At 43.9% G+C, this 25,431-nt stretch overlaps 1 protein-coding gene across 2 annotated transcripts in view; it reads left to right on the top strand.

The window, feature by feature from the left end:
- Positions 1-2,985: 2,985 nt before the first annotated feature.
- LOC309554845 (hepatic lectin-like) overlaps positions 2,986-25,431 on the top strand; it is a gene marked incomplete at its 5' end in the record, with an annotated part of 41,639 nt that continues 19,193 nt past the window's right edge. Inside the window, 5 exons of one of the 2 annotated variants that reach the window (XM_082256566.1) lie at positions 2,986-3,058; positions 12,363-12,443; positions 16,016-16,117; positions 18,002-18,043; positions 23,886-23,948. In XM_082256566.1, the coding sequence (XP_082112692.1) occupies positions 2,986-3,058; positions 12,363-12,443; positions 16,016-16,117; positions 18,002-18,043; positions 23,886-23,948 (361 nt within the window). The remainder of the gene's footprint in view (positions 3,059-12,362; positions 12,444-16,015; positions 16,118-18,001; positions 18,044-23,885; positions 23,949-25,431) is intronic. The other variant, XM_082256567.1, reaches the window with a different exon arrangement.

The raw sequence follows: 25,431 nt of genomic DNA, 5'->3' as shown, positions 1-25,431 counted from the left end.
AAAACACATTTTCCCACATGCTTTTAGGAGACTTCAGATGTGTTTTTGCAAAATGTAGCTGGGCTTGGATGCTTTTCTTCGTAAGAAAGGGGTTCCATCTTGCCAGGCTACCCCATAGCCCAGACATATGAAGAATACGAGAGATCGTTGTCACATGTACCACACAGCCAGATATTACTGCAGCTCCTTTAATGTTGCTGTAGGCCTCTTGACAGCCTCCCTGACCAGTTTCTTCTCGTCTTTTCATCAATTTTGGAGAGACATCCAATTCTTGGAAATGTCACTGTTGTGCCATATTTTCTCCACTTGATGATGACTGTCTTCTCTGGGTTTCATGTTATATGTAATGCAGTCTTTTTTAACCACTTTACCATCGGAGGATTTTGCTGTCTTACGTCCGGGCCACTTTTTGCGATTCGGCACTGTGCGAATTTAACTGACAATTGTGCGGTCATGCAATGCCGTTCCCAAACTAAATTCACGTCCTTTTTTTCCCCACAAACAGAGCTTTCTTTTGGTGGTATTTGATCACCTGTGCGATTTTCATTTTTTGCGATATTAATTAAAAAAAGAGACAATTTTGAAAAAATAACAATATTTTTCTACTTTGACAGTTAAAAAATATCCAATATATTCAATTTATGTCATATATTTAGGCCAAAATGTATTTAGCTACATGTCTTTGACAAAAAAATTCTCAATGAGCGTATTTTTAACCGTTTTAAGACCGGAAGATTTTATCCCATTCCTGACCAGGCCATATTTTGCGATTCGGCACTGCGTTATTTTAACAGACAATTGCGCGGTCGTGCGATGCTGTACCCAAAGTAAAATTTATGTCCTTTTCTTTCCCCACAAATAGAGCTTTCTTTTGGTGGTATTTGATCACCTGTGCGATTTTTACTTTTTGCGCTATGAACAAAAAAATGCGACAATTTTGAAAAAATAACAATATTTTTCACATTTTTTATATGAAATTCACCCCCCCCCCCAAAAAAAAATGTAAAAATCTAAATTTTTTAACATTTTAGGTGAATTTGTTTTCTGCTACATATTTTTGGTAAAAAAAATTTATTGCGTATTTTGATTGGTTTGCGCAAAAGTAATCGCAGCTACTAACTATGGGAAATTTATGTCATTTTTATTGTTTTTTTAACTAGTAATGGCGGCGATCTGGCGGTGATCTGCGATTTTTTTTGCGGGACTGCGACATTGTGGCGGACAGATCGGACCCTTGACTGACATTTTTGACACTTTTGGGGGTACCAGTGACATTACTACAGTAATCAGTGCTATAAATATGCACTGTTACTGTAAAAATTACACTGGCAGGGAAGGGGTTAACTTTTATTGGAGAGGGAGGGGTTATTGTATGCCTGGTGCTTACTGACGTGTGTGGGGGGAGGTGACTGTGTGACACAGGGACAGATCGCATGTTCAGCTATGCTAAATCCTGCAATCTGACCCTGCCTGTCACTTAGGAGATCCGCCCGCTCTGTTTACACAAGCGGGCGGATCTCCACACTCGATCCCCGACGATCGGGGAAGAGCGGCGGTGATAACCGGCGCTCCTCCCCTGGCCCGACTCCCGCTGTAACTCAATACAGCGGGAGCGAGCCTCCGGCGGCGCGCGCGCGCCGCCCACAAGGGGAGGTCTACGTCGCTGGACGATAACAAACCACTTTGCCGCAGTAGTACCCATCTGAGCGGTCGGCAAGTGGTTAACCAGGGTGCCCAGGCACCCTGGGGTGCTTTCAGGTTTCTTCAGGGGGGCCTTGGCAAAAGGCCTAAAAATTGCCCCAAAATTGTACACAAGCCAGTGGGTGGATGAAACCTGCCTTTTAGTTACACAAAGCCACGGGTTTTCATTGTAAACCGTTAGAACCATCTAGCTGCCAACATCCTAACGACCAATGACAACATCAGAGGATGTCAATTGACTGCATATCATGCTTGTTCGACCCTTCCTTGCCTCTCTCTATCAACTTTGGGGTCACATTCGCTAAGTGATGGAGAAAAAACTGAGGGAGAAGAGAAACATTGGAATAATAGTCAGTACCAGTTTTCAAAAAGTGTATTTGTTTTGGAAGAATAAATCACCTTTAGGCTACGTTCACATGTTGGCGTAGCGATCGCGGGCAGAATCACCGCGATTCTGCCCGCGATCCAGAAATCATTACAAATCGCGGGACGCCTGTGCGTTGCCCGTGATTTGCAATAGCACCCCAAACGCTGTGCAATGTTGCCGCGATTTCCACCTGCCGAATCGCGGTAACATCGCGCAAAAAAAATCACGGGACGCATGACGCCCAAAAAAGGTACAAGACCTTCTTTAGGGCGTCATGCGCCCCGCAATTTTTTTTGCGCGATGTTACCGCGATTCGGCAGGCGTAAATCGTGGCAACATTGCACAGCGTTTGGGGTGCTATTGCAAATCACGGGCAACGCACAGGCGTCCCGCGGTTTGTAATGACTTCCGGATCGTGGGCAGAATCGCGGGGATTCTGCCCGCGATCGCTATGCCGACATGTGAACGTAGCCCTAACGTTGGTTATCCTACGTGTATTGATCTTCCTGAATTATGTAAAACTATCATTTTAGAATGGGGCGCCTCAAGACTGTCTATAATTTTGGAGGGTGCCTTGAGATTGTCCATCATTTTGAAGGGTGCCTTGACTGAAAAATGGTTGAGAAACGCTGATCTAATGCCTTGGAAATTCTTTTGTTCCCTTCTCCTGAATGTTTGCAAACTTTCTTTGTTCTAAAAAATCCTTAATAAAAACATTGAAATTAAGAAAAAAAAAAGGGGGAACGTAATAGAGAGATTGGATTCCAGTAGAGTAGAGTTGCTAGGTAGACTTCCTCTTTTATATTACAGAACTGGATACACTTCCCCTTTTTTGTGGTCATTTTTAAAATGATTTTGATGAGCTTCTCTTCACACATTTATCTCAGAAGACCGGAGAAAGTCCCAAAAGACGGAGAATGCCGAGCCCAGGAAATCCTGCTCCTTCTCCGCGAACAGCGAGGACTACTGAAGATCTGGAGATGGAATCGAGTAAGATATAATAATGTATCATTTTGACGCGTTCCGTGAGATGGGAAATGTGCCGGTGTGGCTAGTAATTTAGTAACAATAAGTAGCAGCGTGACTCACTCCCACACTTAACCACTTAAGCCCCGGAAGATTTTACCCCCTTCCTGACCAGGGGGTATTTTGCGATTCGGCACTGCGTGACTTTAACGGACAATTGCGCGGTCGTACGACGCTGTACCTAAACGAATTTGACGTCCTTTTTTTCCCACAAACTGAGCTTTCTTTTGGTGGTATTTGATCACCTGTGCGATTTTTTGATCATGCGCTATAAACAAAAAAAGAGCGTCAATTTTGCAAAAATAACAATATTTTTCACATTTTTTTATATGTAATTCCCCCAAAAAAATGTAAAAATCAAAATTTTTTAACATTTTCAGCCAATTTGTTTTACGCTACATATGTTTGGTAAAAAAAATCACAAAAAGCGTATTTTGATTGGTTTGCGCAAAAGTTATTGCGTTTACTAACAAAGGGAAAGATTTTTGTCATTTTTGTTGTTTTTTTTTTTTTAACGCGTAATGGCGGCGATCTGCAATTTTTATTTTTGCGGTACTGCGACATTGGGGCAGACAGATCGGACCCTTGACTGACATTTTTGACACTTTTGGGGTTACCAGTGACATTACTACAGTAATCAGTGCTATACATATGCACTGTTACTGTAATAATTACACTGGTAGTGAAGGGGTTAACTTTATTTGAGAGGGAGGGGCTGTGTGTGTCCCTAGGGGCGTGATTCTAACTGTGATTGGCTGTGGCTTGAAGTGTAGGAACAGTGATCAACGGTCCTACATAGTAGAACCGGTAGATCACTGTTTCTACACAGGGGAGAATGACAGGCGGCTTGTTTACACTAGCCACCTGCCTTTCTCCCGCTGTCACGGATAATCGTGGGTGAGCGGCAGACATCGGGTCCGCCGCTCACACGCGCGGGGGGGGGGTCCGTGACCGCGCGGGAGCGCGCCTCCGGTGGCGCGCGCTCGCTCCCCAGAGCCTCACAGGCTAGTGACGTACCGGTACGTCACTTTGCCTGTGAGGGGCTGACCGCCGCAGTATATGTACTTGCGGTGGTCAGCAAGTGGTTAAAGGGTAACTCAAAAAATATAGCAATAACTAAAATTTATATAACATTTAATTGCTACATAAGCCATATTTTATTATAATTCACCACCTGACCTCCGGGAGATTTACCGCCCTTTTATGACCAGACCATTTTTTTGTGATACGGCACTCTGCTAACCACTCCCGGACCGCCCACCGTGTATTTACGTCGCTACATTGATGTTAAATACTGGAGTTACGGAAGCAGGTAGCTGTCATAACCCTGGTATTTTCTTACACAGCGGACGGTCCGCTTTTACATAAAAGTCATCGCAGCGGCAGATTACCCGCGGGATCACTTTCATGGGCGGCGCCCCTGCAGCTTTCCGGTCGTTTTCCCTGCTTACCGGAGCCGTCGGTAGCGGGGAAAACAATTCAATCTCCTGTGCTGAGGGGCAGGAAGTCAAGTGAGGGCAAGATGGCCCCCACTGCACTCTTTGCCTTTGGAGAGCCGGAGTGACAAACGTCACTTCCACCCAACGTCCTAAAGGGCCATTTTTTTTTATTTATTTATTTTTTTAATTACATTTTTTATTATTGCTTTTAAGTGTAAATGTGAGATCTGAGGTCTCACATTGAAGAGGACCTGTCATGCTTATTTCTATTAAAACAGAACAATGGTATATGGCGTTCTCCTAATAGGACCAAACCGGGAAACCCAAATGGTACATAACATAAAAATGCAAAAATAGTCTCTGGGAGGCAAAGGGTAACTGTCCTTAGTGGCTGCCGGCTGGAGCACAGAGAAGCTCTGGAATGTAATTGGAGAGAAAGAGCAGCGCTGACTAAGTGCAGCATAAGTAAAATTTACTGAAGGTAAATGTGTAAAAAACACTCACAAGTGTAGATATACATAGGCATGATATGTTAAAAGCTCACCTGCTATGTCCCAGATGCCGTCACATCCCGATGGTGGAGCTGGTGCAGGTCAGTTGCACTGGTGGCAGCCAGCGTAATGTCCAGCTTGGCTATCCTCGGTGAAGCTCGGGATCTCGAGAGCTGGTGACTTCACTTCCGGGTCCAGGTCAGCTGGGGATGTGTGCGCTCAGAGCATGTGTGCTTCCCCATCAGGCTCCCTCAACAGTCTCTGGGATGCCTGTGGGCAGTCTGTACTCACAAAACCCTTGTCCGCAGGTCACCTTCCTAGATGAGATCCATGGACATCCTCCCTGTGTCTTGTCATTTTTTATTTATGTGGATTTCATTCAATTTCAATTAAAGATGATGATTTTTGCATGCCAATGGGAGTGATCGCACATTATTTACAATCTATTTTCCAGCAGACTTATGGCTAATTAATGATGCACATGGATTCATTGAAATCTTTCAATCTGGGAAGGTGCAGCTTGCATCCATTGAAGTTTGTCCATGTGTGTTTTGTTTCAAAAATAGTGGAAAAACCTCCCTTCCTACAGTCTGAGGAAAGTTTGCTTTGTACCTTTGTAGGACTCTAGACTGTGCTGGTGTTTTTGCAGTCTGTACTCACAAGGCCCTTGTCTGCAGGTCACCTTCCTTCATGATACTAGACTAGATCCATGGACATCCTCCCTCAAAAGAGTCCCTGGGTTTCAGCATCTCTGTTTCTGGCCCTAAGGTCGACCACCCGAGGCCACATGGCGGTCTGTGCTAGGGAGAGGCGACAGCCCCCTCCCCACCTGGACCTTGCTCTGTAGCTGAAGATCTGGAGTCCCATGTGCACCTCAGATATAAGTACAGTCACCCAGCATGCACCGGGGCAGCTTCCATGCCTTGTAGCCAGGGCTGTAAAGATATACCCTGCTCTCATCTGCATGGTTTCCTCCCACTGTCCAATAAACTGTATTACTATTGGATCAGTGTGAAAGATCAAGCCAGGATGAGCAGCATCAGAGCACACTGGGGAGGTCCTATCTAACAATCACAGCTCTGTGTTAACCACCAAACATGGGAGTAAGTCACACATGTGCAAGTCACAAGCAAGTCTCAAGTCTTAACCTTCAAGTTGCAAGCAAGTCCCAAGTTACTGTGGCGAAAAGCAAGCAAGTCAAGTCGAGTCACTGTTAGAAGTCAAGTCATTTATTTTGGTCAAGTCACAAATCAAGTCAAAATACTGATCTACCCCAATTTTCACCTTTACATCAGTTAAAAGTCAGTGGTCAGGAAAGGTTTTGTTTTATTTTCAACATTAACAAAACTGCTTAGTGCTTTTTCCTTGGCATATTAAAGAAACACTTTGAATGCCCAAACAGCTCAAAATCCTTTGTCCGGTCATGTTTCAACACCACAGCCACTAAAAACATGTTAAGTATTTCCATTGTTAAACAGCCAGTGTCCTAAAAAATCAGAACACACTGAGGTGTTTTAAGTGACTGTGGTGTCAGAAACATAACAGGCACATTCATTTTGCTTTAACACATCTTGAGAAAATACTAATATTTAATAACTTAAAAAAGTAAATTAATTTCGAGTCATATGTCTCAAGTCAAAGTCAAGTCTCAAGTCATGAATACCAAGTCAAAGTCAAGTTGAGTCTTTTATTAACCACTTCCCGCCTGCCCTATAGGCAATTGACGGCGGGAATGTGGTTGTATTATCCTGACCGAACGTCATATGATGGCGGCAGGATAATACAGCTCTGGGCGCCCCCTGGTTGCGCGCAGAGCGGTGATCGGTGATGCGAGGTGTCAGCCTGACACCCTGTATCTCCGATCTCGGAAAAGAGACTACTGACGTAGCTCTTTACCATGTGATCAGCCATGTCCAATCACGGCTGGTCACATAGTAAATAGGAACAGCCGTTGATCGGCTTTCCTTAGTTCGTGCCTGACAGGCACGAGTAAAGGAGCGACGATCGGCGGCTCCCCTGACAGGGGGGGGGGGTCGGCACTGGTAATCAGATCATTGATTACCAGTGCAGACCCCCGGGGGGGGGGGGTGCCACTAGAACCACCAGGGATGCCCACTATGACCCCAGGGATGCCCTCTATGACCCCAGGGATGCCCACTATGGCCACCAGGGATGGCAATCTGGGCTCAGGGAGCCCCCCATTGCCCTCCCCATCAGTGCTGCCCACCAGTGCCCTCCCTATCAGTGCAACCCACAAGTGCCCATCATTGCCATTTTTCAGTGTCGCCCACCAGTGCCCATTATTGCCCACCAGTGCCGCCTATCAGTTCCCATTAGTGCCCATCAGTGCCACCCATCAGTGCCGATCAGTGCCGCCCATCAGTGCCCACCAGTGCCGCCTATCAGTGCCCATTAGTGCCCGTCAGTGCCACTTATCAGTGCCCGTCAGTGCCACCTATCAGTGCCCATCAATGCCGCCTATCAGTGCCCATCAATGCCGCCTATCAGTGCCTAGCAGTGCCGCCTATCAGTGCCCACCAATGCTGCGTATCTGTGCTACCTATCAGTGCCACATATCAGTGCCTATCAGTGCCGCTTATCAGTGCCGCCTATCAGTGCCACCCCATCAGTGCCACCCCATTAGTGCCTCCTCATCAGTGCCTGTCAGTGCAGTCTCATCAGTGCTCATCAGTGCAGGAAAAAACGTATTTATTTACAAAATTGTATAACAAACAAAAAAAATTTTTTTTTTTTTCAAACTTTTCGGTCTTTTTTTATTTGTTTAGCAAAAAGGAAAAAACCCAGAGATGATCAAATATCACCAAAAGAAAGCTCTATTCGTGGGGGGAAAATGACAATGGCAGATTTTGGCGTGTTTGAATACTTTGAAGTGCAAAGGAGGGGAAAAAATAGGAAAAGAAAAATTTAAAGCGTCCCGCCATGCTCGCACACCAAAGAAAACAAATACGTAAGTCGCGCCCGCAAATGTAAATTCAAACCACACATGTGAGGTGTCGCCGCGAGAACAATAATTCTAAAAAAAGGCCTCCTCTGTAACTCTAAGCTGGAAACTGTTAAAAAAATTTAAAGCGTCGCCTATGGAGATTTTTAAGTACCGTAGTTTGTCGCCATTCCACGAGTGCGCGCAATTTTAAACCATAACCTGTTAGGTATCAATTTACTCGGCGTGACATCATCTTTCACAATATACAAAAAAATTGGGCCAACTTTACTGTTTTAGGTTTATTTTTTAACCACTTCCCGCGAATCAACGTACCTGTACGTCGGCTGGGAGAAGTGGTTGTAGTGGGATGATCTGCAGCTGCAGGCATCACCCCGGTACCATTCTTTAGAACTGGCGGTCGGCTTTCAGAAGATAACAGCCGATGCAGCTCGGGAGCCACTTGGCTGTTATCCCAGCGAGCAGAAGGGGACGTCCCCCCCCCCCGTCGCCTTCCGCGCCTCTGCCCGGGCAACCAGCCAGCATGTCCGCCAGCTGGTTGGAGTCCCGAACAAGGCCGTATTCAGCTCTGATCGGGTCTCCGATGTATTAACCCGGAAGCGATGTCATGACGTCACTTCCGGTTTACTCGGCTGCTAACAGCGCTGAATTTTAAAAAACGTCAGTATTCAAAAATGCATATAAAATGCATATTTCGGCATTTTGAATACATTGAAGTGCAGTGAAGGGGGTTGGTGTCTTTTCGTCGTGAGCTTGCGCAGGAAACGTACGTAAGTCGCGTCCGCAAATGAAAACGGTGTTCGAACCACACATGTGAGGTATGGCTGCAATCGCCAGAGTGAGAGCAATCATTCTAAAAAAAAAGACCTCCTCTATAACTCTAAACTGGTAACCCTTAAACATTTTAAAGTGTCGCCTATGGAGATTTTTAAGTATCGTAGTTTGTCCCCATTCCCTGAGTGTGCGCAATTTTAAGGCATGACACGTAGGGTATCTATTAACTCAGCGTGACATCATCTTTCACAATATATATATAGATAAAGATGTGGTGGATATAGGGTGTATGTACACAAGTGACCAATGAAAATACTCAAACTATCACCTGATATGATGTAATCAATAGCCCTATACATAGATAAAGATGTGGTGGGTATAGGGTGTATGCAAGTGACCGATTAAAATACTCTAATTATCTCCTGATATGATGTAGATGTAGCACCCTCCTAGGTAGGTGCTAGGTAAAACATATTGTGGCCCTGTTCTGCTTATCAGGAGGGCCTGATCTGTTAGTTTAGCCTGTCACATGCTTCCAGGTGTGGCCTGTTGAGTCTGGGGAGTCTTCCCACTGTAATCCAATGAGGGACCTTGTTGGACAGTGGAGGAAATCCAGCCAATAGCACACCAGGGCATTGCTGCAATGCATCCTGGGATTGGGAATAAATCCTGAGGGAGCATGTGACAGTCTGACAGAGTGTCTTTTGGCGGGAGCAATAGTCCCAGGAGGAGGTAACGGCTGTCTCTCCTTCTGCTGAAGTGAGGAAGGTGGTTCGGGCAGTCAGCCTAGGGACCAAAGGTTGAGCTGGACAGCAGAGGATCCAGAGTGTGCTAACCGAGTGGAGCTGCTGGGCAGAGATCTTTTGGAAAAAGAGTGTCATGAGTACTCAAGGTCTGCCTAGGGGTCTGCCTAGAAAAGGGGACCACTCCAGGGAGGTCAAGGGGATCCAGGAGCAAGCTAACCAGGAGTATATAGTGAAAGGGGGTGCCAAGTTGTAGAGCCCTGAAGAGAAAGGGATAAAAGGGGGTGCCAGGAAGGGCCCTGAGGTGTCTTGTAGTACAGTCTGAATTAAAGTCAGCTACCTCAGGAAGGAATGCCTTAGGGAGCGTTAAAGGACTTTTCACAGTCAAAGTAGAAAGTAAAGTAAGCGGCTCAGCTGTGACCAGCATCAGCCATTAAACCAGCGTTAATGCACAGTCCTGTACAGTCCCCGCCAGTTGTGCATAGTTTAGTTGTTGGAGTATCCCACTCATCCCTTCTCTTATCCAAGTTCTCCCATAAACCCTAAAAACCAAGATAATGGACTGGTTCTTGTCTGAGGTAACTACACTTGAAAATATGCTTGGAAGTATTTCTGTTGCTAATGGTAACCCATGGGGACCCACACTCAGCAGCTCCCTTGGGAGTAGTGCTAAATAATCAATAGCCCTATATATAGATAAAGATGTGGTGGGTATAGGGTGTACGCAAGTTAGCAATTAAAATACTCTAACTATCACCGACCTGATATGATGTAATCAATAGCCCTATATATATATATATATATATATATATATATATATATATATATATATATATATGTAGAAATTTGGTGGGTACAGGGTGTATGTAACTGACCGATTAAAATACCGATTAAAATACTCTCTCACCTGATATGATGTAATCAATAGCCCTATATATAGATAAAGACGTGGTGGTTATAGGATGTACGCAAGTGACCGATTACAATATTCTAACTATCACCTGATATGATGCAATCAATAGCCCTATATATAGGTAAAGATGTGGTGGGTATAGGGTGTACGCAAGTGACCGATTAAAATACTGATTACAATATTCTAACTATCACCTGATATGATGTAATCAATAGCTCTATACATATATAGGTAAAGATGTGGTGGATATACAGTATACGCAATGACCTGATATAATGTAATTGATAGCCCTATATATAGAGATCTATGTATGGTATATGGTGTATGGTATGCACTACTGAATATACTTCCCACTATCTGATCTCTGAACTTGTAAAAATCACAAATCTCTCTCCCTCCTTCCCTGCTAGGAATGTCTCTTTGCACTGTCTGACAAACTGCAAAGAAACAATTCTCTCCCTGCCTCAAACACGTTCCTCTCCCTCCTTTCTAGGAATGTCTCACTGCACTGTCTGACAAACTGCAAAAAAAGCTACTCTCTCCCTGCCTCAAACGCGTTCCTCTCCCTCCTTTCTAGGAATGTCTCTCTGCACTGTCTGACAAACTGCAAAGAAATGATTATTTCCCTGCCTCAAACACGTTCCTCTCCCTCCCTACACTTCTAGGAATGTCTCTCTGCACTGTCTGACAAACTGCAAAGAAATGATTATTTCCCTGCCTCAAACACGTTCCTCTCCCTCCCTACACTTCTAGGAATGTCTCACTGCACTGTCTGACAAACTGCAAAGAAACAATTCTCCCCCTGCCTCAAACACGTTCCTCTCCCTCCCTATACTTCTAGGAATGTCTCACTGCACTGTCTGACAAACTTCAAAAAAAGCTACTCTCTCCCTGCCTCAAACACATTCCTCCCCCTCCTTTCTAGGAATGTCTCACTGCACTGTCTGACAATCTGCAAAGAAACTATTCTCTTCCTGCCTCAAACACGTTCCTGTCCCTCTCTACACTTCTAGGAATCTCACTGCACTGTCTGACAATCTGCAAAGAAACTATTCTCTCCCTGCCTCAAACACGTTCCTGTCCCTCTCTACACTTCTAGGAATGTCACTGCACTGTCTGACAATCTGCAAAGAAACTATTCTCTCCCTGCCTCAAACACGTTCCTGTCCCTCTCTACACTTCTAGGAATGTCTCTGCACTGTCTGACAATCTGCAAAAAAAAGCTACTCTCTCACTGCCTCAAACACGTTCCTCTCCCTCCTTTCTAGGAATGTCTCTCTGCACTGTCTGACAAACTGCAAAGAAACGATTCTCTCCCTTCCTCAAACATGTTCCTCTCCCTGTCTCCTCGCCCGCACAATCACACTACATGCTGCGGCTGCGCGGGCAGCCTTTATGTTGTGTGGGGCGTGTATTTGGCCCCTAAGCCATGATTGGCTAAAGGCAGCCTGCCTTTTGTCCAATCATGACAGAGATCATTGCCAAAGCAAGAGGTCAGGGTGCATGCTTTGGCCAATCACTTAAAGTGCTGCACGCGCCGTGCATTATGGGATATCGAATTTCCCGCAAAGAAGCACATTTGTTTGTCATTCGACGAAGTTAGCTTTGACTCGAACTTGAAGCTCATCCCTATTTTACTTAGTACTGATCTAGTCCTAATACTGGGGGCTCTTTCCAATACTATATAACTCTTGCTTCACTCGGTAAAACAGTCCCTAATTTGGGGTCTGCAAGTAAAATATTCATTTTTAATGGCCTATTCAATGGATTTGCAAGTCTTGGGTTTCCATATCTCTTTCCTTTGAAGGTGAAGAATCCACAAAATACTGATAGACCCTCTTCTATCTTATCCTTTTTATATCTTGTTCTAGGCATTGAAAAGTGTTGTTTTAGCATGTTATAGTTTATTGATTGCACACAATTGCTCTTTCTATGTTTGCCCTCAGGGAACTCTGATGAGGAAGGAGCGTACGCCACGTTACATGATCGTGGTCTACAGAGAAAGAAGAATTCTGAAAAAGCCAAAAGTGAGCTGTTACTTTACCAAGGTACAACCTTCTGTTCTACTCCAGGTCCCACTCCATCGGAGGACACACACTTCCATTGATAGGACATTTACCACCAATATTTTGTAGTCTTGGCTCTATAAATCTTGCAACTAATAACCACTTCTGGACCAGAATATTCTACCCCCTTAATGACCAGGCCGTTTTTTGCGATTCGGCACTGCGTTACTTTAACCACTTAAGCCCCGGAAGATTTTACCCCCTTCCTGACCAGGGGGTATTTTGCGATTCGGCACTGCGTGACTTTAACGGACAATTGCGCGGTCGTGCGATGCTGTACCTAAACGAATTTGACGTCCTTTTTTTCCCACAAACAGAGCTTTCTTTTGGTGGTATTTGATCACCTGTGCGATTTTTTGATCATGCGCTATAAACAAAAAAAGAGCGTCAATTTTGCAAAAATAGCAATATTTTTCACATTTTTTTATATGAAATTCCCCCCCAAAAAATGTAAAAATCAAAATTTTTTAACATTTTCGGCCAATTTGTTTTATGTTACCTATGTTTGGTAAAAAAAATCACAAAAGCGTATTTTGATTGGTTTGCGCTAAAGTTATTTCTTTTACTAACTAAGGGAAAGATTTTTGTCATTTTTGTTGTTGTTTTTTTTTTTACGAGTAATGGCGGCGATCTGCGATTTTTTTTTGCGGGACTGCGACATTGCGGCGGACAGATCGGACCCTTAACTGACATTTTTGACACTTTTGGGGTTACCAGTGACATTACTACAGTAATCAGTGCTATACATATGCACTGTTACTGTAAAATTACACTGGCAGGGAAGGGGTTAACTTTATTGGAGAGGGAGGGGTTAAGTGTGTCCTAGGGGCGTGTTTCTTACTGTGCAGGGATGTGGCTGTGTGTGTAACAGCACAGATCAACGGTCCTACATAGCAGAACCATTAGATCAGTGCTTTTACACAGGGGAGAATGACAGGCGGCTTTGTTTACATCAGCCGCCTGCCTTTCTCCCTTCACAGCGGACAATCGCGAGTGACCGGTGGACATCGGGTCCGCCGGTCACATGCACGGAGGTGTCCGTGAACGAGCCGAGGCGTGAGCGCGCCTCCGGCGGCGCGTGCCTGCCCGCTATTGGCTCCCAGGCTAGTGACGCACCGGTACGTCACTTTGCCTGGCCGGGGCTGACCTCCGCAGTATATGTACTTGCGGCGGTCGGCAACCGGTTAACGGACAATTGCGCAGTCGTGCAACGCTGTACCCAAATAAAATTGATGTCCTTTTTTTTCCACAAATAGAACTTTATTTTGGTGGTATTTGATCACATGTGCGGCTTTTATTTTTTGCACTATAAACAAAATAAAATTGCGAGAATTCTGAATAAAAAAAATATATTTTTTACTTTCTGCTATATAACATTCCTAATAAAAAAAATGTAAAAATCTTTTTTTTTTTTTTTCATAATTTTAAGCCAAAATTCTGCTACATATTTTTGGTAAAATCCCAATAAGCGTATTTGGATTGGATTGCGCAAAAGTTATCGCATCTACAAACTAGGGGAAAGATTTATGTCATTTTTATTTATTTTTACTAGTAATGGCGGCGATCTGCGATTTTTAGCAGGACTTCAACATTGCGGCAGACAGATCGGACCCTTAACTGAAATTTTTGACACATTTGGGGTTACCAGTGACATTCCTAAAGTAATCAGTGCTAAAATATGCACTGTCACTGTAATAGTTACACTGGCAGGGAAGGGGTTAACCCAGGGGCAATCAAAGGGTTAAGTGTGAGCCTAGGGGGTGTTTTCTAACTGTATGGGGGATGGGCTTTTAGAATCAAGACAGAGACCTGTGTTCCTAAATAGGAGGATCACAGGAGCTCTGCATTGATTTCTGAGAGAACAACCGTCTGCTGTGTTTACATCAGCAGACCGCCGTTTTGTCTCCACGGGGAGCGATCGCGGGTGCCCAGCGGCAATCGCGGCCACCGGTCTTGTGATTCAGCTTCCCTGCTGGCTAATAGGGGCAAGCGCGCACCCCCAGGATCGCACCCACGGATCGCCTTACAGATACGGCGATTCGCGCAGCTGAGCCAGCCTGCCGCACTATATATGTGGCGCGCGGTCAGCAAGTGCTTACCCGCCTCAGATCTGCCCACCGCACATTTACTGCGGCAGGGTGGCCCAGCTGCATGAATCGCCGTACCTGTACGTCGCATCTTCTTCCTGGTCTGGGGCGTTCGCGCTGCCAGTGTCCCGCTCTCACTGTGATTGGACACAGCAGGAGCCAATCAGCCGGACCAGCCGATTTGGCAGAATGGCGGTCTGACTATGCAAACAAGGCAGATCGTCGTTCTGTCAGCAGAGAAGATAGAGATCCATGTTCCTGCTAAACAGGAACACGGATCCCTGTCTTCCCCCAGTCAGACCATCCCCCACTCCGTTAGTAAGCACCACCTAGGCACACATTTAACCCTTTGATCACCCCTGGGTTACCCCCTTCCCTGCCAGTGTAATTATTACAGTAACAGTGCATATTTTTAGCACTGATTACTGTAGTGATGTCACTGGTCCCCCCAAAAGTGTCATAAATGTCAGTTAGGGGTCCAATCTGTCCGCCGAAATGTCGCAGTCCCGCTAAAAATTGGTGATCACCACCATTACTAGTAAAAAAATAAATAAATAAAAATGCCATAAAAATATCCCCTAGTTTGTGGACGCGATAACTTTTGCGCAAACCAATCAATATACACTTATTGGGATTTTTTTAAATCAAAAATATATAGCAGAAACAAATTGGCCTAAAATGACTGACAAATTTGATTTTTTTTATTTATTTATTGGATGTTTTATAGTCGAAAGTAAAAAAAAAAAACATATATATATATATGTGTGTGTATATATATATATATATATATATTTTTTTTTTTTTCCAGAATTGTTGCTCTTTTTTTTGTTTATAGCGCAAAAAATAAAAATCGCAGAGGTGATCAAATACCACCAAAAGAAAGTTCTATTTGTGGGAAAAAAAGGACATCAATTTTATTTGGGTACAGCACAGCACGACCGCTTAAAGTAACGCAGTGCCAAATCGCAAAAAAATGGCCTGGTCATTGAGGGGGGAAAAACCTTCTGGGGCTGAAGTGGTTGAGAAGTGCTGTATTTGTCTGGAGCACATCAGCCAATAAAATAGAGTTTATTATTGGTCCAATTATTGGTGTATGAAGACTAATACCCAGGGCTATTTTCAGGGCCGGGACAAGGGGTGGGCAGGAGGAGCGACTGCCCTGGGCGCAATGGTTTATTTCAGGGATGGGGGCGCCTTGACCCTAACCCTAAGGGAAGGGGGGGCACAGTTTGGCATCTTTGCCCTGGGCACTGGATGACCTTGTCCTGGCATTGACATGAATGTCACATTCAGCACAAATGACTAGAGCTACAGCATGGCATGCTGGGAATAGCCAACCCCATTGTACAGGATTGTGCTGGAATGGCTTTGTGTATGGATGAGGATTTCCTAAACCAGTTGATGGCCACAGGCTTGTTCACCATTGTCTGTCTATAATTATTTCAGCTGCCATGAATACAAAAGTTTGGCTCCTTCTGATCCTGTTGGTCCTTCTCATCTTCCTGTTCCTTATTCTGGGTGTTGTCACAGTGTTCCTGTTCATCTCCTGTAAGTATTACTGCTATAGCTGAAAACTTTTATTCTCATCAATATTTTTATAAAGAAAATAGAGAAAGATTTATCATGAGAATTTGTATTTGCAGCCCCTTTTGACCTCACCACCTATATGAGCTTGTTGGACATCCTATTCCAAAACCATGACTGTTAATAGTGAGTTCCGCCACTTTTCAATAGGTTTCACTCTTCTGGAAAGGCTTTGCACAAGATTTTGGAGGCTGTCTGTGGGAATTTTTGGCCCATTTGTGAGGTCAGGTACTGATGATGGATGAGAAGACGTGGCTCACATTAAATGTTTTAATTCAATACAAAGGTGTGCAGTAAGGTTGAGGTCAGGGAACTGTACAAGATACTCCAGTTCCTTCAAACTGGTCAAACTATGTTGTAACGGAACCACAACCCACGCTGTACTTGTGGGCTTTCGTCAGTATACGGCTTCCATCCAGTCGTTAACATAGATATCAGATTTTCCCAGCTGCCCTCATACAAAGTTAGCCAACAACTTACCTTGTATAAGTTTTGGAACCTTCTCCTTTATTGAACAGTTTCACACTCAATTTATACACACATGAGCACATCCCCCCCCCCCCCTGATCAGATTACCCCACACAGGTCAGGGGGTTGCCTGATTACATTATCATATGCAGATGAAATTGTATACATTAACCTGAACTAATTATCTAGCCATCTGGACAGAAACAATATGTGAGTTCATTAACATTTAACAATGGGACAGACAGGCTTAACAGAATCCACATAACACCTCAATACACAAACAATAGGAAAAAACCTGTCTCTGCCATTGAAGTACAATACACATTATCATAAGTGTAAATACAGACCCCATTTGAAGCAATCCAAGCCATAAATCAGTGTCCATTAAGTATCTGTCTTTCAATCCCAGTGACGGTGAGTACCATCACATATCTTTCCCCCCAAAGGTAGACTAACCAGGTACCAAACCTCCAATCGGTCTGTGGCTGAGTTAGTCGGGTAACAAGTTTTTAAAGAGTCAATCCATCATAGCAGCTTCCTTGACAAAGTTCCACATAGTTTGTAAGTTTGTCCCGGCAGGGCGCATGGAGCTCTCATAGCCGATCAGTCTGCGGAAGTCTGGTTTGGGCAGGCCAGACTGGGCTTCTTGGTCCCGAATAGACACAGTGTGACTTACACATAAGAGGGGCCTAGGGGGCTGAGAGAGGTATTTCCAAACCTCTCTAAGGTAAGCTGTGTTCCACGGGCCCCCCAACCAAAGTGACTCCGGTCAGACATGTCTTTATGGAGCTGGCTCCACTCTTCTGAGAAGACTTCCCTCCAAATTCTGGAGTGTGTCTGGGAATTTGTGTCTAATGAGCCAAAGAGCATTTTTGAGGTCAGATAATGACGTTGGAAGAGAAGACCTGGTTCACAATCAACATTCCATTCCATCCCAAAGGTATTTAGTAGGGTTGAGATCAAGACACTTGAGATCCTCCACACCATGCTGGTCAAACAATTTCTTTATGCTGCTGGCTTTGAACACAGTATTGCTGGAACCATAAATGGTCTTCACCAAACTGTTACCACGGTAGCTGCTCACTGTAGCATTCGTATAACCTTTTTAATGGAAAAACTTGAATTCCATCATTTAATACTAAACTAGATGGGTTGGTACATTTTTTTTTTTTTTTTACCACAAATGTGATGGGAATTCAAAATGGGTTGAAATTTCAGAAGTCTGAACATAAAAAATATATTTTAGTTTCGATATCTAGATTTGGGAATAAAGTTGAATTTGACCTGAATCCAGATCTCAGAGGAAAGATAAGTTTAGATATGTGCATTCTCTGTCATTGGATAAACGTTCCTATTATTATTTTTTTTCTTCCTGACCAGATGTGAACATGGCCGGGGAGCAGTCACATCTGAGGGAAACTGGTAAGTGAAGAAGGAGCTCGTATTGGTATCTGGCAACTTCTATAAATTATTTCTTGGTTAATGCAGATAAGGTTTTGGCAGAAGGTCAATTTCAGTTGTTCATAAAAGTTTTCAGGCATCAAGCTTATGACTGATATAATAGAGTGGTAACGGTCTTTATCATTGTTACAATACACTCAGAAGTGTTGCAGAGTGTGATTACTGGGTGCAGCGGAGTCGATTCAGATCAGACGTTGTGGAGTAACAGGAACTGGCTTCTTTATTAGAACATAACCACAAAAAAGCAAAGATGTCACCTCACATGGTAAGATAACCACAGACAGGAAAAAGAAACCAAGTACAGTACAATGTACAGGAAATACAACAAGTCATAGAAAATGTATAGCATCTCACTGAGCATTGGCGACATCTAGTGTCCTGTTTGTGAACTGCAGTCAACAGGCTAAGCTGAAAGTTGTTGTATCTCCAACAAGAAGAAGTATGCAAACCAGTAGAGAAGGGTTAAGCTCAGAAGAAGGAAACCCTATGAAGAAGTGTTTAGCTCTGAAGAAGGATGCAGCCCTATGGAGAAGTGTTTAGCTCAGAAGAAGGATGCAGCGCTATGGAGAAGTGTTTAGCTCCGAAGACGGATGCAGCCCTATGGAGAAGTGTTAAGCTCCGAAGAAGGATGCAGCCCTATGGAGAAGTGTTTAGCTCAGAAGGATGCAGCGCTATGGAGAAGTGTTTAGCTCAGAAGAAGGATGCAGCGCTATGGAGAAGTGTTTCGCTCCGAAGAAGGATGCAGCCCTATGGAGAAGTGTTTAGCTCCGAAGAAGGATGCAGCCCTATGGAGAAGTGTTTCGCTCCAAAGAAGGATGCAGCACTATGGAGAAGTGTTGAGCTCTGAAGAAGGATGCAGCGCTATGGAGAAGTGTTTAGCTCCGAAGAAGGATGCAGCGCTATGGAGAAGGGTTTAGCTCCGAAGAAGGATGCAGCCCTGTAAGAATATTTAATAATAAATATCTCGCGCTCGTACTTAATTATGTCAGAATATTTATACTGCTCTGAATATAGCAGTGTATTTATTTATGGTTAATAAGCAAAGATCTGTGAAAAAGGAGAGTCTTCACCTATTGCCATAAATCAATGTCGAGAATTCTTTTTAATTGATTAATTTCTTTTTAAAAGCATATACCAATCTTAGTGAGTACAGTCTACAGTGTGGAATATATATAAAAATATTTATTCGCCAGACATGTAAACACAATATATGATCAAACAAGAAATGACACAAAAAGATAACTTCTACAGAAAAATACTAACTTCAAATAATCAATGCAATGTGATGTTTAGCTCAATAATGAAAGTGAAAGTAAAACAAAGTGAAAATGAAACCAAAACGAAAGCAAGATTACCATTTCTTCCCAGGTATAGCATAAGCCATAAATTAATGTTCTATATAAACAGACTACAATGGTCTGCGTAATGCATAGTTGAAAGTCACTTCACTGCAGATGAGTAAGAATAAGCCATGCAAAACGGAAGACTTAAAATTGCAAATAATGCACTTAATCTGATATTAATAAAAATGTATAAAACAAAAATCAGCTTTTTAGAGAAAAATCTACTATGGTTTATACGGCTGGGATTGTAATCGCATTACCCTTAGATATGCAATATAAAACATATAAGGAAGGAATAAACAATTGTTGAATAAAATCAAATAATACAGCAAGGCATAATTACCACACTTAAGATGGCCGCTAGCTTCAATTGGGCGTTACCAGAGTCCTAAGATGGACGCCTTTCTTAAGATGGTGGCTTCCCTTCAAGTTTCAGATGAATGATGTACAAAATGGAGTATGCCTGGATGAGTCTATTGAGTAATGTAATAGTGTGTGTGATGTAAGTGTATTGTCTGATGGGCAGTGTAATGTGTGTCCTCTCTCTCATCTGGGTTGGTCTTTTATATGGTAAGAACAAAGAGCTATAAAAAATTACCATAAGTAAAACCCAGAGGGATTGAACATTATCCCAATTGGTCGGGATATTCTATACCTAAACTGGTGAGGTCAGAGACACACCTCTTTTGATAATTAACCCAATACTTGGTATACTAAAGTTAAATGATGATTTCTCTATATGTGAGAGTAATCATAAAACACAACATAAAACTTTGTCCAGACTCCCAGTACATACATAAATGTCCACCTGTATCTCCATCATTCACCTTGGCAAGTAATGCCACTTCCATAATTATATTATTTAACACAATATAATATTTTTATATGGAAATCTGAAATTATCTCAAGACTGCACCTGGTATTTTGTCTCCAGAGGGCAGTGTCGTACCGTTCATTAGATTTTGTATTCAACATAATTACCACCATGTCCTTATCTGATGACCTCTCTGACCTCTGGCTAGTGAATAGCCATTACTTATTTGGATTCTGACATAACTGTCAGGCATCTAGTCTAGGTTTGGAATATTTACGACACAAACTTCTCTGAAATTAGGTAATTAGTGACGAGATACATCTGTCCTACACTTAAACATAATATATTCTAAGTAAGATTACTTCATTAATAATATAAACCCAAAAGGTAATATAATGTTCCTAAATATATAAGTATATGCCTTACATAATATAATAACATAATTATGGCTAATATCTTCACACACATATAATAATGTATCTATAAAAACATATATAGTTCTCATTTTAAAATGTCTGATGAAAACACTGAGCCATTGTCTATTGTTAAATACTTATAGACAGACTGACACTACCATCCCCTTAACATCTGTTATCTGATAGAGATGTCAATGTATCAGCTTATTTATGACAAAAGAAAATAGAAATGTCTGCTGAAATTATAAGACCCTATTGTTGAAATTCTATGCTCTCTTGTAAGCTTGTAAGAGACATTTTGTTTAACAAATATATATGAACTTTGTTTGACCTTAAAAACAAGATGGAAGCCATGCCATTCAGAATCTCTTATGCATAATACGAAATACATGGCTTTTAAAATCATTTTTATTCTATTATTATTTTAATCAACCCCCAATAACCCCGACAGCCCTATGGAGAAGTGTTTAGCTCCGAAGAAGGATGCAGCGCTATGGAGAAGTGTTTAGCTCCGAAGAAGGATGCAGCGCTATGGAGAAGAGTTGAGCTGAGAAGAAGGATGCAGCGCTATGGAGAAGTGTTTAGCCCCGAAGAAGGATGCAGCCCTATGGAGAAGTGTTTAGCTCCGAAGAAGGATGCAGTCCTATGGAGAAGTTTTTAGCTCTGAAGAAAGATGCAGCGCTATGGAGAAGAGTTGAGCTCCGAAGAAGGATGCATCGCTATGGAGAAGAGTTGAGCTCCGAAGAAGGATGCAGCGCTATGGAGAAGTGTTTAGCTCCGAAGAAGGATGCAGCCCTATGGAGAAGAGTTGAGCTCCGAAGAAGGATGCATAGAAACATAGAAACATAGAATGTGTCGGCAGATAAGAACCATTTGGCCCATCTAGTCTGCCCAATATATCTGAATCCTATGAATAGTCCTTGGCCCTATCTTATATGAAGGATAGCCTTATGCCTATCCCATGCATGCTTAAACTCCTTCACTGTATTTGCAGCTACCACTTCTGCAGGAAGGTTATTCCATGCATCCACTACTCTCTCAGTAAAGTAATACTTCCTCATATTACTTTTAAACCTTTGCCCCTCTAGTTTAAAACGGTGTCCTCTTGTGGTAGTATTTCTTCTTTTAAATATGCTCTCCTCCTTTACCGAGTTGATTCCCTTTATGTATTTAAAGGTTTCTATCATATCCCCTCTGTCTCTTCTTTCTTCCAAGCTGTACATGTTAAGGTCCTTTAACCTTTCCTGGTAAGTTTTTTCCTGTAATCCATGTACTAGTTTAGTAGCTCTTCTCTGAACTCTCTCTAGAGTATCTATATCCTTCTGGAGATATGGCCTCCAGTACTGCGCACAATACTCCAAGTGAGGTCTCACCAGTGTTCTGTACAGCGGCATAAGCACTTCCCTCTTTCTACTGCTTATACCTCTCCCTATACATCCAAGCATTCTGCTGGCATTTCGTGCTGCTCTATTACATTGTCCTCCCACAGGGAGCAGCGCTATGGAGAAGTGTTTAGCTCCGAAGAAGGATGCAGCGCTGTGGAGAAGTGTTTAGCTCTGAAGAAGGATTCAACCCTATGGAGAAGTGTTTAGCTCTGAAGATGGATGCAGCGCTATGGAAAAGTGTTTAGCTCTGAAGAAGGATGTAGCCCTATGGAGAAGTGTTTAGCTGCGAAGAAGGATGCAGCCCTATGGAGAAGTGTTTAGCTCCGAAGACGGATGCAGCCTATGGAGAAGTGTTTAGCTCCGAAGAAGTATGTAGCCCTATGGAGAAGTGTTTAGCTCCGAAGAAGGATGCAGCCCTATGAAGAAGTGTTTAGCTCATAAGAAGGATGCAGCCCTATGGAGAAGTGTTTAGCTCCGAAGAAGGATGCAGCCCTATGGAGAAGTGTTTAGCTCCGAAGATGGATGCAGCGCTATGGAGAAGTGTTTAGCTCCGAAGAAGGATGCAGACATGTGAGTGTCTGTTCTCACCACCCTTTCAGCGAGTACATGGGAAAAGAGCAAGATGCACATGTTTCACCAAATATACAGTGGGCAGCTTCTCAACTGTGCAAGCATACACTGTACAGAGTGGACAAACTGCGCAGGTGCAAATCCATTCTCATACTGTATGTGTGGAAATCGCTAATGTCGCGCACACACACGCAGATGGCTTTAGTGACGCTATTTTTGAGTGGTACAAGTGCAACACAACACCTGCACAGTGCTATCCTTACTATACACAGCACAGCTGCAGGGGAAAGGGCCAAACATTTGCTTCCTAGGGAAGGACCCCAAAATGGGGTCAGATTACAACCTTATAGTAAATATCTTTCAGTAAAGGCACCACCCCAGCATGGACCTCTAATTACATAAAACCTTCATACTCTGTGCCTATACTTACTGCCCACTGTCATACCCTCCACACTCCTCTCCTGTACATAGTGCACACTGTCATACCCTCCACACTCCTGTCATACCCTCCACACTCCTCTCCTGTACATACTGCCCACTGTCATACCCTCCACACTCCTCTCCTATACATACTGCCCACTGGCATATTCTCCACCCTCCTCTCCTGTACATACTGGCCACTGGCATATCCTCCACCCTCCTCTCCTGTACACACTGCCCACTGTCATACCCTCCACACTCCTCTCCTGTACATACTGGCCACTGGCATATCCTCCACCCTCCTCTCCAGTACATACTGCTAACTGTCATACCCTCCACACTCCTCTCCTGTACATACTGCCCACTGTCATACCCTCCACACTCCTCTCCTGTACATACTGCCCACTGTCATACCCTCCACACTCCTCTCCTGTACATACTGCCCACTGTCATACCCTCCACACCCCTCTCCTGTACATACTGCCCATTGTCATACCCTCCACACTCCTCTCCTGTACATACTGGCCACTGGCATATCCTCCACCCTCCTCTCCAGTACATACTGCTAACTGTCATACCCTCCACACTCCTCTCCTGTACATACTGCCCACTGTCATACCCTCCACACTCCTCTCCTGTACATACTGCCCACTGTCATACCCTCCACACTTATCTCCTGTACATACTGCCCACTGTCATACCCTCCACACTCCTCTCCTTTACATACTGCCCTCTGTCATACCCCCCACATTGCACTACTGGTCATGAAGTAAAAGAATCTGTATAGTTTTTAGACTACATAATAAGTTTGGTGAATTTCTTCAAAGATTCATGTTTGTTTTCCTCTTTCTACAGCCTCCAGTTTGACCAGTAAAGTGATGGAGATCGATTCCATAATTAATGATATTTTAGTAAATAGTAAGTTGAATTTCCTAAACAAGCAACTTTTTTTTTTTGGAGTTCAATTCTTCCCCTTATGCCTCCCTCTCAGGTGTCCTGGTTAAGTAGCACATTCCAGTTTTGAACTGTCATACCCTCCACACTCCTCTCCTGTACATACTGCCCACTGATATACCCTCCACACTCCTCTCCTGTACATACTGCCCACTGTCATACCCTCCACACTCCTCTCCTGTACATACTGCCCACTGTCATACCCTCCACACTCCTCTCCTGTACATACCGCCCACTGTCATACCCTCCACACTCCTCTCCTGTACATACCGCCCGCTGTCATACCCTCCACACTCCTCTCCTGTACATACTGCCCACTGTCATACCCTCCACACTCCTCTCCTGTATATACTGCCCACTGTCATACTCTCCACACTCCTCTCCTGTACATACTGCCCACTGTCATACCTCCATACTCCTCTCCTGTACATACCGCCCACTGTCATACCCTCCACACTCCTCTCCTGTACATACTGCCCACTGTCATACCCTCCACACTCCTCTCCTGTACATACTGCCCACTGTTATACCCTCCACACTCCTCTCCTGTACATACTGCCCACTGTTATACCCTCCACACTCCTCTCCTGTACATACTGCCCACTGTCATACCCTCCACGCTCCCCTCCTGTACACACTGCCCACTGTCATACCCTCCACACTCCTCTCCTGTACATACTGCCCACTGTCATACCATTCACACTCCTCTCCTGTACATACTGCCCACTGTCATACCCTCCACACTCCTCTCCTGTACATACTGCCCACTGTCATACCCTCCACACTCCTCTCCTGTACATACTGCTCACTGTCATACCCTCCACACTCCTCTCCTGTACATACTGCCCACTGTCATACCCTCCACACTCCTCTACTGTACATACTACCCACTATCATACCCTTCACACTCCTCTCCTTTACATACTGCTCACTGTCATACCCTTCACACTCCTCTGCTGTACATACTGCCTACTGTCATCCCCTCCACACTCCTCTCCTGTACATACTACCCACTGTCATACCTTCCACACTCCTCTCCTGTACATACTACCCACTATCATACCCTTCACACTCCTCTCCTGTACACACTGCCCATGGTCATACCCTCCACACTCCTCTCCTGTACATACTGCCCACTGTCATACCCTTCCACACTCCTCTCCTGTACATACCACCCACTGTCATACCCTCCACACTCCTCTCCTGTACATACTGCTCACTGTCATACCCTCCACACTCCTCTCCTGTACATACTGCCCACTGTCATACCCTCCACACTCCTCTCCTGTACATACTGTCCACTGTCATACCCTCCACACTCCTCTCCTGTACATACTGCCCACTGTCATACCCTCCACACTCCTCTCCTGTACATACTGCCCACCGTCATACCTCCACACTCCTCTCCTGTACATACTGCTCACTGTCATACCCTCCACACTCCTCT

This window comes from Pelophylax lessonae (assembly GCF_965119305.1).
Source record: "Pelophylax lessonae genome assembly, chromosome: 4".
Classification (NCBI taxonomy): domain Eukaryota; kingdom Metazoa; phylum Chordata; class Amphibia; order Anura; family Ranidae; genus Pelophylax; species Pelophylax lessonae.
Note: the sequence above shows the minus strand (reverse complement) of the source record. Positions and strands in the feature narration are given on the sequence as shown.